The sequence below is a fragment of the Lutra lutra genome, chromosome 10 (assembly GCF_902655055.1).
Source record: "Lutra lutra chromosome 10, mLutLut1.2, whole genome shotgun sequence".
Lineage (NCBI taxonomy): Eukaryota > Metazoa > Chordata > Mammalia > Carnivora > Mustelidae > Lutra > Lutra lutra.
In genome coordinates, this window is record NC_062287.1 from 57,236,169 (window position 1) to 57,248,937 (window position 12,769).

General features: G+C 37.0%; 1 protein-coding gene across 1 annotated transcript in view; it reads left to right on the forward strand.

The window, feature by feature from the left end:
* FCHSD2 (FCH and double SH3 domains 2) overlaps positions 1-12,769 on the forward strand; it is a 297,456-nt gene that overhangs the window by 267,349 nt on the left and 17,338 nt on the right. Inside the window, exon 13 of the mRNA XM_047690735.1 lies at positions 4,922-5,083. Coding sequence (XP_047546691.1) covers positions 4,922-5,083 — 162 coding nt within the window. The remainder of the gene's footprint in view (positions 1-4,921; positions 5,084-12,769) is intronic.

The following is a 12,769-nucleotide window of genomic DNA, read 5'->3' on the forward strand; positions in this document are numbered from 1 at the left end:
CTGTGGCTGCCTTAAAACACACACACACACACACCCAGCTTTATGGCAAAAACGACTTACTGTCTCTCACCATTCTGGGTTTTGACTGTGCATTTGTTTTGCAGGTTTTTCCAGAGATTACTCAAGGAGCTACATTCATCCAGAGGGTTTGCTAGAGTGCTGAGCCTTTTTTCTAAATGGTCTTTCATCCTCAAATATGCTAAACTAGGCTTCCGTACATGGTGGAGACCACATTCCCAGAAATCAGTCTTAATTGCACTTAATCAGATCTCTGCTAGAATCAGATTTGCATATGGCCCATCAAAGATCACATGAATAAGCCAAGAATCAATGTGGGAGGGAACAACATGGATAGCAAGAGGCATGATTCATTGGCAGTAACATTTTACCAAAATTGTTAGGACCTTATTAAATCACTTTTCTCATCTGTAAAATGGAGTTTATGATATCCATCCCTAGAATTGTTGTGTGGATTAAATGAAATAATTATATAGTTCCTAGTACATGTGATAAAAGTTGTTTGGAGTGTTTTTTTTTTAAGACACCAAAGGTAATTTAGAGTGGCAAAGACTATCATTTTATTCATTTATTTATTTTCATTCATTTCCTATTATACCAAGATTTTGTATTTTAAAAGAACTGGCTTTTAAAACATCATTTTAAAAAGCTCTATCTCTTCACAAATTCTAAAATGATTTGGTCAAGTAGTATCTGGGATGCAATCAAGTTACAGAGACTTGTGCTCTACAAATTTTAATCAACTGGTAAATCATCAAAATTCATTTGAAAACCCTGGAAAATTCTTCTTTTAAATAGTTGATAAAATATAAACAGTTGGAACTCTGGAGGAAAGATAGCTATGATTAGTCTGGAGCTATAATCTAAAAATCTAACTTTGCAAATGCCATGCTCATCAGCTGTTTGGTAAAGTACTGACAAAAATATGTCTTATGAAAATGAAATTACTTGGTATTGAAAAAACAGAATATATTGATATATCTCTCCCTCCCTCTCACTCTTGCTCTCACTCTTTCTCCTTTTTTGTTGTGTATCTCTGCTTCTGCAGTTAAATGACTTAGATTTATGATTTCCAAGGAGTTTGTTAGTTCACTCTTCTTTCCTAGAACATTTTATTGCCTGTATTAGTTAAAATGCATACTAGAATGGTGCAAAGACAACTGGATATTTACTTGCAGAAGAATGGAGTTGGGCCCCTACCTCATACCATATACAAAAATAAACTTGAAATGATCAAACACCTAAATATAACAGCAGAAGCTATAAAGCACTCATAAGAAACCATAGGAGTAAATGTTTGTGACCTTGGATTAATTTCTTAGATATGAAACCAAAAGCCCAAGCAACAAAAGAAAAAAATAAATTGGATTTTATCAAAATTAAAAACTTTCTTCTTCAAAAGATACAGTCAAGAAAGTGAGGGTGGCTGGGTGACAGACATTGGGAAGGGTGAGTATGTTCTGTGGTGAGCGCTGTGAATTGTGTAAGACTGAAGAATCACAGACCTATCCCCCTGAAACAAAGACTACATTATATGTTAATTTTTTTAAAAAGTAAAAAAAAAAAAAAAAAAAAAAAAAAAATCAGATCGAGTAGACATAAAAATAAAAGATAAAATTTAAAAAGAAAAGTGAAAGACAGGGGCACCTGGGAGGCTCAGCCAGTTAAGCATCTGCTTTTGGCTCAGGTCACGATCCTGGGGGGTCCTTGGATTGAGCCCCATGTTGAGCTCCATGCTCAGTGGGGAGCCTGCTTCTTCCTCTCTCTCAGCAGCTCCCCCTCCTTGTACGCACGCTCTCTCTCACTCTCTCTCTCTGTCAAATAAATAAAAAGTCTTTAAAAAAATGAAAGACAACCCACAGGATGGGAAAAAATATCTGTAAATCATGTATCTGATGAGAGACTTTTATTTAGAATACAGAAAAACTCTTAGAATAAAGACAAAGACAAAATAAAAAGACAACCCATTTTAAAAATGAGCGAAGTATATGAATAGACAGACATTTCTCTGAGAAGATAGACAGATGACTAATAAGTCCATGAAAAGATGCTTCACATCATTAGTCATCAAGGAAATACAAATCAATACTATAAAATCAATACTTCACACCCACTAGGATGGCTATGATCAAAAAGGCAGACATTAACAAGTATGTTTCAGGATGTGGAGAAACGCTAACCCTCTTACCCTGCTGGTGGGACTGTCAAATGAGGCAGCTGCTTTGGAAAACAATCTGGCATTTTCCCAAGTGGTTAAACATCGCATGATTTTATGACCAACCAATTTCAGTCCAAAGTATATGCACATATACAGAGAAATGAAAGCATGTTTACACAAAAACTTGTACACTAATGTTTAAGGACACATTATTCATATTAGGCAAAAAAATTGAAATAACCCAAGTGTCTATCAGCTGACAAATAGATAAAGTTGTTGGTAATTTGATTCTGCTAGAATCAGGATGTTATTTGGCCATAAAAAGGAATGAAATAACTGACACACGCTACACCATACATGCTACATCATGAAAACACGATGCTGAGTGAAAGAAGCCAGACACAGAAGGCCACATATTATATGGTTCTATTTATATTAAATGTTCAGAATAGGCAAATCTGTAGAGAGAGAAAGTAGAATAGTAACTGGGATAAGGGAGCAATGGTTAAAGGATTATGGTGTTTCTTTTGGAGATAATTAAAATGTTTTAAAATTGATTGTGGTGATAGTGGCATATATCTGTGAATATACCCTTAGTCATTGAACTGTACACTTTATTTTATTTTTTAAGATTTTATTTATTTGTCAGAGAGCAAGAGAGAGAGAGCTCAAGCAGGCACAGAGGCAGGCAGAGGGAGAAGCAGGCTCCCCTCCGAGCAGGGAGCCCGATGCGGGACTCGATCCCAGGACCCTAGATCATGACCTGAGCCGAAGGCAGACGCTTAACCGACTAACCCACCCAGGTGTCCCTGAACTGTACACTGTAAATGGGTGAATTTTATAGTATATGTAAGCTTTAGCTCAGTAAAGCTATTACCAAAATAATTATTAGAAGAATAAATATATACATATATATACATATTTTTTTAAGACTTTATTTATTTGACAGAGATCACAAGTAGGCAGAGAGGCAGGCAGAGAGAGAGGAGGAAGCAGGCTCTCCACGGAGCAGAGGGCCCTATGCGGGGCTCGATCCCAGGATCCTGGGATCATGACCTGAGCCGAAGGCAGAGGCTTTAACCCACTGAGCCACCCAGGTGCAAGAATAAATATATTTTTGCAAGGCTGTTTACCAAATTGTGTACCTCCAAGCTAAAAACTTGAATTACTCTATATAAGGATCTGTATGATATTCAAAACCACTGAATTGTACACTTTAAAATTATTAAGATGGCAGTTTATGTAACATGAATTTTTTTTATAAAGATTTTTATTTATTTGACAGAGACCACAAGTAGGCAGAGAGGCAGGCAGAGAGAGAGGAAGGGAAGCAGGCTCCCTGCCGAGCAGAGACCCCAAAGCGGGGCTCAATCCCAGGACCCTGAGACCATGACCCGAGCCAAAGGCAGAGGCTTTAACCCACTGAGCCACCCAGGCACCCCTGTAACATGAATTTTATCTCATTTTTTAAAGTATTTAGAGAGAGAGAGAGTAGGGGGAGGGGCAGAAGGAAAGGGAGGGAGTTTCAAGCAGACTCCCCACTGAGTGCAAAGCCTAATGTGGAGCTCAGTCTCACAACCCTGAGATCATGATCAGAACTGAAATCCAAAGTCAGATGCTTAACCGACTAAACCACCCAGATGCCCCAATTTCATCTCAATTTTTAAAAATCGGTGCCTGTAGAGCTCAGATCAATTTGATACCAGCTTCCGCAGCTGAGAATCCAGAGAGTGGTCAGAATTGCATACCAGCAGGGTTCAGTGAGCACACTCGTTTGTCCAAAAGTCCCATAGAAAGGCCATGAAGTGAAGGTTGAAATTTATCAAACAATCCAAATCTTCTCACTGGAATCTTCAAATGTTGAAGGAAGAGACCATCTCTCTATTAAGCAGAACAATGAAGCTGAATTTACTACTTGCTAAGCAAAAGAGAATGATACTTAAAAATACAGTCTCTCTGAAGAAACAGAACTAATATCTAGGGTTTTGAGAAGTGTGGATTTCAGGGATTGGCAGATTTTCAAAACTTACGGATTGGTTCACTTGGAGCTGTTCTATCTAGAGATGGGTGGGCTGTGGGAAGCAGGAGTGGGAACCTGACTACTGGTGGTGGCTGGTGTGAGGCTGTCCCTGCTTGGCTTCCAGGCTCAGCTGCTGGATCCAGACAGGTTCAAACTGGTTCTGTGGTTACTTGCTTATGGCTTGGAACACGAGTCAGAGAACAAGCAGTCTTTCAATTCCTTGAATTTGGAGACTAGGAACGTTTTGTTTTCTATCTCTTACTGTTTCTGACAACTACACCGTAATTTAATTCAGATCTTTACGCAGTAGTTCAGTCAGGAGTCACTGAAGTTTTTAACCAGGGGAGTGACATGATGAGATCATTTGAAAACTTGTTAAGTCTAGGAGATGGGTTAGAAGGCTGTGGAACATGCTAGATTTTAGGATGTCTGAGGCGTAGCCTTATTAAAAGGAAAAGAATGCAGACTTTATGGTTTATCTTCCTGTACATAAGTTCTGTTGATGTATCTTGTCAAAATGAAGGTGTGCCATTTACCCTCATTTCTGTTCTGGGTTTCCTCCCTTCTCTCCAAATGAAAAATTAACATTTATCCCAAGGTAGCATTGCTAGTAAATATCAAGATTATTCTAATTAGTAAATCAGAAATAACTTTAAAAAAACACACACATTGATTTGAGGGGAAAAAAATGCCTTGATTTCTGACCATTTTCTTGGTTTTCTTAGATAATTAAGTTGAAAGCTGAAGCCCGGCTGGACCTGCTAAAGCAGATCGGTGTTTCTGTGGACACGTGGCTGAAGAGTGCAATGAATCAAGTAATGGAAGAACTGGAAAATGAACGATGGGCTCGCCTTCCTGCAGTGACAAACAACGGCACTTTACACTCGGTAGGGTTTCTCTTCTTGGCTGTGATGGCTGTGACATTTGAAGGATGCCTTTCTCTGACTGTGTAACCAAACCTGAAAATAGCCAAAATTTAAAAGAAAAAATAATGGTCTTGCTAGCAGTTTGGTGTCTTTGCCTTACCCTATCACTAACTGAGTTAAACTTGGTACAGCAGGAGGAAAAAAGTCATGCTTTTTTTTTTTTTTTTTTTACCGTGCAGTGAAGAACATATTATCTCTTGTTGGTTTACCCGTACCACTTTACCAAACTCCTTATCCCATTCATGAAGAGAGATGCTTCTTGTCCAGGAGTAGCAGAGTAAAAACTTTAATCTAGAGTTTCTGAAGTGCTCAGAGGTCTTCTCTAGTACAAATGAAAACTAAGATGCAGAGTCATAAACAGTCTCAAAGAAGGGAAGGGAACACTTCTGGTCTAATCTGTTTGATTCGCAAGGGCTTTCACGCTCTGCTCACTGTATCATCATCAGAGACACAGGGCAGGGATGGTGTGACAAAGAAGGCCACAGCTCAAGCTGGTGTTTTCTTGCTTCAAGTCCAGGGCTGTTTCTACTCTGATGTCATCCAGTTCAATCTCAGTTTTTCATGTTGGAGATCTGAGTGCCAGAAAAGTTCTGTGATTTCCATGTTACTACATTAAGTGGATATATGACTTCTAGCTGGTCAGCCAAAGTAGTTCCCGCTGCTGCCTCCCCCTCATTACTCTCTCTCTCATCCTGTTTATTTCCTTATGGCATTTATTACAGTCTGTCCTTGCCTTCTTTATTTGTCTTCTTTGTCTGTCTTCCTCCCTGGAATGTAATTTCCATGTCTACCTGATTCACTGCTCTGCACAGCAAAGTGCCTGGCACATAGTAGGTACTCAGTAAATATCTGCTGAAGGAAGAAATGAAAGGTCAGATGGACGAATAGATGGAGTAGTGCAAACTAAAAGCTAAAACTTTACTCTCTCAACTTCTGACTATATTCATAGTGCTTCTTCAGTGCTTATGCCCTTCAGATAAAAGGGATCCTTGCTAGAGAAATTGGCTAAAGTTTAAGAACATTCCTGAAAGTTTTGTCAATTTTTTTACATAACATTCTGATTTTCTAATGGGAATACACTTGCACACTTAAAGAAGATTGTATGGGTGTGCATTTTAAGGAAAAGCAGTCTATTGAAAGCTCATTTTTGTTTTATTATTAATGGTAATCCAGCTAAGGAAAGTAGGCACACATCACCCACTTGACTTTGGGGTTAGAAGAACTTGCTCTGTTTTCAATACGACAGAGTTGCTCCACATCATGGAATATCTCTTTCTAACACAATTCCCATCTGCTTCAGGTTATTTTGTTGTACAGAACTTAAGATGATAGCAAATTCCAGATACAAACTTTCTTACGGCATCTTCAGTGGCACTGTTGGAAACCAATCAAACACGTGATTTCCCTTGGACTAGTACCTTTTCTAACTAAGCTGAGCAGGCATTTATCCCCTCAGTTCTTGCCTACTTCCTGGGTATGTTGGAAATGAACTAAACTTGGTCTTTCTCTTCAAAGAGCGTAGCTGGTAGAGCAGATAGATCTTATAGATTTTAGTGATACACGGCAGTGTATGACTGGGCTACTCTGTGCCAAAGTTGAAATTGCTTGCTCCTAACTCATCAACACCTTGGGGGAAAAGCCACTTCTCTCTGGGTTTCAGAGAGAAAATTATGTTAAATGATTCTAAGATCCTCTCCAATTCCAAAATTTTATGATTTTGTGAAATGCTATCAAAAAAGCTCAGTACCAGATAGAAAAATAGGAAAGATGTTTGCCCCATGAAGGAAATGTGAGTTGAGATAGTCCTTGAAGAATTTCAACAGGAGATAAAGAAGGGCTTCTGAGTGTGAAGGAAGGAAATGAAAGAGATATGCCTAGTACAGTCTGTCAATGAGTAGTACATTCTGATAGTAAGTGTTGAGAGCTGTCCAAAGATATCAGCTCATGTAGGAACATCATATCCTCTGTGAAGGGAGCATTTTGCAATCCCTTCCCCCTCTTTTCTTCCCTCTAGTCAGTATTACAGAGCCTGTGTCATCCTGCTTTCAGCTGAAGGTTATATTTGGTGGAAATTCTATTAATAATACATTAGTGCCCCTCTCATTGATGGTGTCACTTCTCCTGGTTTCAGTTACTGTGGTCAACCATGGAAGCAACTATCTGGAAGCAGATGATCCTCCTTCTGACTTTGTCAGAAGGTCAGTAGTGGCTTCACGCTCCATTATAATACCTATGTCATTCACCTCGCTTCATCTCATTACGTAGGCATTTTATCATCACACATCATCACAAGAAGGGTGAATATAGTACAATAAGATATTCTGAGAGAGAGGCCCACATTCACATAACATTTATTACAGTATATTGTTATAATTGTTATAATTTATTATTAGTTGTTATTTATCTCTTACTAGGCCTGGTTTATAAATTAAACTGTAGCATAAGTATGTGGTGTAGGAAAAAACATTCTATAGAGTTTGTTACTATCTCTCGCTTCAAACATCCATAGGGGGTCTCAGAACCTATTCCCCATGGATAAGGAGGAGAGGCTACTGTATAAATGAAGGAGAGATCAGACATAGGCACAGATTTGCTAAATGAAGTCCCAGTATTTATTTAACCTGCTTTTAAATGACAACACTGAAATAATTTAGAGGGATTTGTATCTCTTCACACTGGCAGCTAGCTGGCTAGGAGCATGAAGCAGAAATACACATCTGGGGACCAAATTATTTCTTCCATTATAAGATGCCAACAAAAGCATTAGTCATCAAGTTTAGAGTTCTCTTCCATCTGGAAAATGTGTTTAATTCTAGTGTTAGACATTAACAGTGTAAAGGGCCTTATTAGAAGATAAATGTTTTTAAAACATACAGTCTATTTACCTTATAGAACAAGGAAGAAACTAAACTTCCTTGGGTATTAACTCTTTGCCTTCTGTATTTTGCTCTAGTACAGAATACAGGATTTGGAAGAAAAAGAGAAAAAGAACCACAGTATATGGCAACGTTTTTTAAAAGGAGAGCAGTCTGCTAATAGAGTTATTCAACTGACAGTTAACTAGAGCTCATACATAACAGCCTGTGGTTAGATTGCTACCAGTAGCCCAGTCAGCCTTTCTGTCCATCGTTCCTCCCTACTCTTATTTTCCTTTCTTCTCTTACTAAAAGACCATACCCAGTTTACAACCTAATTTTGAAATTATATGAATTTTAGAATAGAAACAGTTTTATAACTAGGTTACAAAAAAGTTAGAAAGTTCAGTAGAGATGAAGATGACCAAAGACTCCATTCTTACTAATGCTACTATTAACAACTTGATATAATTCCATCCTCTTTCTACTCTTCTTCTTTTTTTTAAGATTTTATTTTTCACTTATTTGAGAGAGAGAGAGAGCGCGACCGGGCTGGAGGTAGGGAGCTGAGGGAGCAGGAAAAGCAGGCTCTCCACTGAGCAGGGAGCCCGAAAAAGGCTGATTCCAGGGCCCCGAGATCATGACCTGAGGTGAAGGCAGATACTTAACCAACTGAGCCACCCAGATACCCCTACCATCCTTTTTTTTTTCCTAAACATATTTCATAATAAAGTTAATTTGTGTATTTTTCCATCTAGCATTCCAATTTGTTGGATGATCTCCATAATCTTTCTTTTAATGTCTGCATAGTATTTGATCAAGAAAGCATACCATAATTCACTTAACTATTCTCTTCTGGTTCAATATTTAGATTTCTTCAAGATATTCTAAATAAATAATACTCTAAAAATATTTTTGTATATATTTCTTTTTTCCATACAGGGGATTTTTTTCTGTAACATAGATTCTTAGAAATAGAATTAATAGGTCAGGGTTACCTGGCTGACTCAGTCAGTGGAGTGTGCGACTCTTGATCTCGGGGTTGTAAGTTCAAGCCTCACATTGGATATAGAGATTACTTAAAAGTAAAAAATAATTAGGTCAGAGATTTATAGTTCTTTGTTTAAGATTGGTTTCTGTTCTTTCGATTATTTTCCCCTAGGTTCTCAAACTATATCTGATAGTGTTTACACAACTTCCTTGTCTCCAGCCATTTCCCCCAACTATTATACACAGACATCCTGACATCCGCTCTGTTGTGCAGCCTCCCTAAGAGTGTGAGCATTTTTCAGAGTTGCATAGAAATAAATTCTGGCTTCCATTATTGGGAAGACCATGCTGAATAATGTGTTTGAAAAGGCAAGGAAATTAAATATTTTTAACCATCAGGATAGTGGTTTAGTTTCCATCTGCCTCATTAATGCGTAATAGTCCTTGCAATATAATGGGCTTTGTTTTTGACATATGAAAATCTGCTTTGGGCTTACACTAATCCCAAAGAAAGGAAACAATGAATTTTTGTAATAAAATAAATGTAAACTATAGAAAATAATAGAATACACCTGCAAAAATCTTCAGGCACTTCTGTGTTTACAGTTTTTCCAAATGGGCACTGGTCTTTTTATTGAATTAAACTCTATAACCCAAATAGCCCACACTACTAATGAAACTGACATTTCATATTTTCAGTAGGATCAATTTAATTCAATTCAGCAAGCATATATTGAACCTGCACTGCCTTGAGAACCTTTGCTAGGTGCTGGGAGTTACCAAACTGAGTATAATGTCTGCTGAGTTTGTAGCCACAGATTGAGAGAACCAGTCTCACTGACAGCAAGGACCAAAAGATGGGCATTGAGAAGCTGTGGAGAATTTCACTTCTAAGAGAAATTCTTTGACTTTCTGCATAGCCATAATAACAAGTAAAGTGCCTAACATAAATCCCTATACATAGTACATGTTCAAAAATATTAATCCAAACCTCAAGATAAGTAGTTTAATTTTACCAACTAAGCTTAAAATACTAATGAAAGGAGGGAGTTCACAGATAAAGCATCTGTTCTGTACCAGGTACTATGTCAGGCACATTCATACATTATTTCAATTAACGATCACAACAGTTCTGAAAGTATTTACAGATGAGAAGATAGACTTACAAGAATTAGGTATCTTGCCCAACAGCACACAGCTAGTGTTGAGATAGCTAGGATTTGAACCCAGATACACCTGCCTCTAAAGCCTTGCTCTTTACCATACTTTCTTACTATGTGGATGACCCTTAATTCCTCTAACCTTTCTCATGATTCGTATGATTGCTGTGTATTCCTTTTTTTCTTTTTTTTTTTGTTTTATTTTTCAGCTTCTGTTGAATCATCACTGAGTGTCCTATTTTCAATGTAATTAAAGCATCTTATAGTACTTGTAGCATCTTCAAGTACTGTGTGACCCATTGTCATTAAAATCCCCAAGCTTTGGGACATCTGGGTGGCTCATTCAGTTAAGCATTTGTCTTCAGCTCAGGTCATGATCCCAGGGCCCTCGGATGGAGTCCGGCATCAGGCTCTCTGCTCAGCAGGGAGCCTGCTTCTCCCTCTGCCTGCTGCTCTTCCTGCTTGTGCTCGCTCTCTCTCTCTCTGACCAATAAAAAAATAAAATATTTTTTGAAAATAAAAAATAAATAAAATTCCCTAACTTTACTGATATTTTTTAACAATTTTACTGAGGTATAATTAATATATAATAGGCTGTACATATTTAAAGTGTACAATTGATACATTTTGACATATGTACACACCAGTGAAAACCTTGCCACAGTTAAGATAATGAATATAACCACCACCTTCAGAAGTTTCCTAAAATTCATTTATTAGTTATCATAGCTTTTGCGTAGATTTTCTATGTAATCATATTTCCTCACCTCCTTCCAGCCCTTCAATCAACTACTGATCTACTCTCATTATGGATTAGCTTGCATTTCCTAGAATTTTATATCAACAGAATCATACAATATGTACCTTTTTTTAATCTGTCTTCTTTCACTTAGCATGATTATTTTGAGGATCATGCATCTTGTTGTGTGTATCGATAGTTCATTGCATTTTTTTAATTGCTGAGTAGTGTTCCATTGTATGAGTATATCACAGTTTATCAGTTCACCCAGTGATGGGCATTTAGGTTTCGGGGAAACTATTACAAGTAAAATTGCTATGAACTTATGTTTCGAGCCAACCAGACAGTGGCTATATGTTTAATATTTTAAGAAACTGCCAAACTGTTTTCCAAAGTAGCTGTACCATTTTACATTCCCACTGGTAGGTGTTCTTGCCCACACTTAATATAGTCAGTCTTTTTAATTTTAGACATTCTGATGGGTGTGCAGTAGTGTAGCATTGTAGTTTTAATTTGCATTTCACTGATAATGTTGAATATCTTTTCATATGCTTATTTGCTATCTCTAGATCTTTTTTGATGAAGTGTCTGTTCAGCTCTTTTGCCCATATTTTACTGGGTTGTTTGTTTCCTTTTTACTAAGTTTTGAGAGTTCTTTTTATATTCTATGTACAAACCCTTTATCAGATATATGATTAACATAATTTTCTCCCAAACCAAGTCTATGGCTTATCTTTTCATTTGAACAGTATTTTTCAAGGAGCATACATTTTTAATTTTAGTGAGGTCCAGCTTACTGTTTTTTTTCCTCTTATGGACTATGCTATGGTGTGGTGTGGCAGCTTTGACTAAAAGTTATGATTTCTTTGACAAATCTCTGCCAAACCCTAGGTCATAAAGGTTTTCTCTTTTATTTTCTCCTAGAATTTTTATAGTTTTAGGTTATACATTTAAATCTATGATCCAGTATCTTTGTATATGGTAAGAAGAATGAGTATAAGTTCCTTTTCATTGTTGTTGAAAAGACTGTGCTTTCTCCGCTGAATTACCTTCACATCTTTGTCAAAAATCAACCATGTATGTGTGGGTTTATTTTCGGATTTTTTCCTCTGTTCCATTGATCTATTTATATAGCTTGATGCTAGAATCTCCAGTACAATGCTGAATCAAAGTGGTGAGAGCTGACCGATGTCCTTGCCTTGTTTCTGCACTTAGGGAGAAAGCATTCAGTCTTTCATCATTAAGTATGATGTTAACAGTAGGGTTTTTGTAGATGCCCTTTACCATGTTGAGAAGTTTCCTCTATTCCTATTCAGTTTGCTGATATCAATGAATGTTGGATCTTGTCGAATGATTTTTCTTTTCAGTTTGTTTATATGACAGATTGCCTTGATAATTTTTCAGCTATTAAACCAACTTTGGATTACTAGTAAACTCCACTTGAATCATGATATATTACCCTTTATGTATTTAGAAGAATTGGTTTGTTAAAATTTCCATAAGCATTTTTGTATTTCTATTCATGGCAGATACTAGTCTATAATTTTCTTTTCTTTCTCTTGTAATGTTTGTCTTACAATGATTTGAAAAGTATTCCTTCCCCTTCTATTTTCTGGAAGTTTAATGTAAAATCGTGTAGTATTTTTTTCTTCCTTAAATGTTTGCTATAATTCATCCGAGTAGTTATCTGAGCCTAGTTTTCTTTGTGGAAGGTTTTTTGTTTTTAACAAAAAACTCAATTTCTTTAGTAGATATAGGGTTATTCAGCTTATTCTTGAGTGGACTTTGATCATTTGTGTCTTTCTAGGAGTCTGTCCATTCTAAGTTGCCAACTTTATTGAAATAAAATGTTTATAATATTCCTTTAATATTTGGTTATCTAGAGAATCTGTAGTGCGGCATC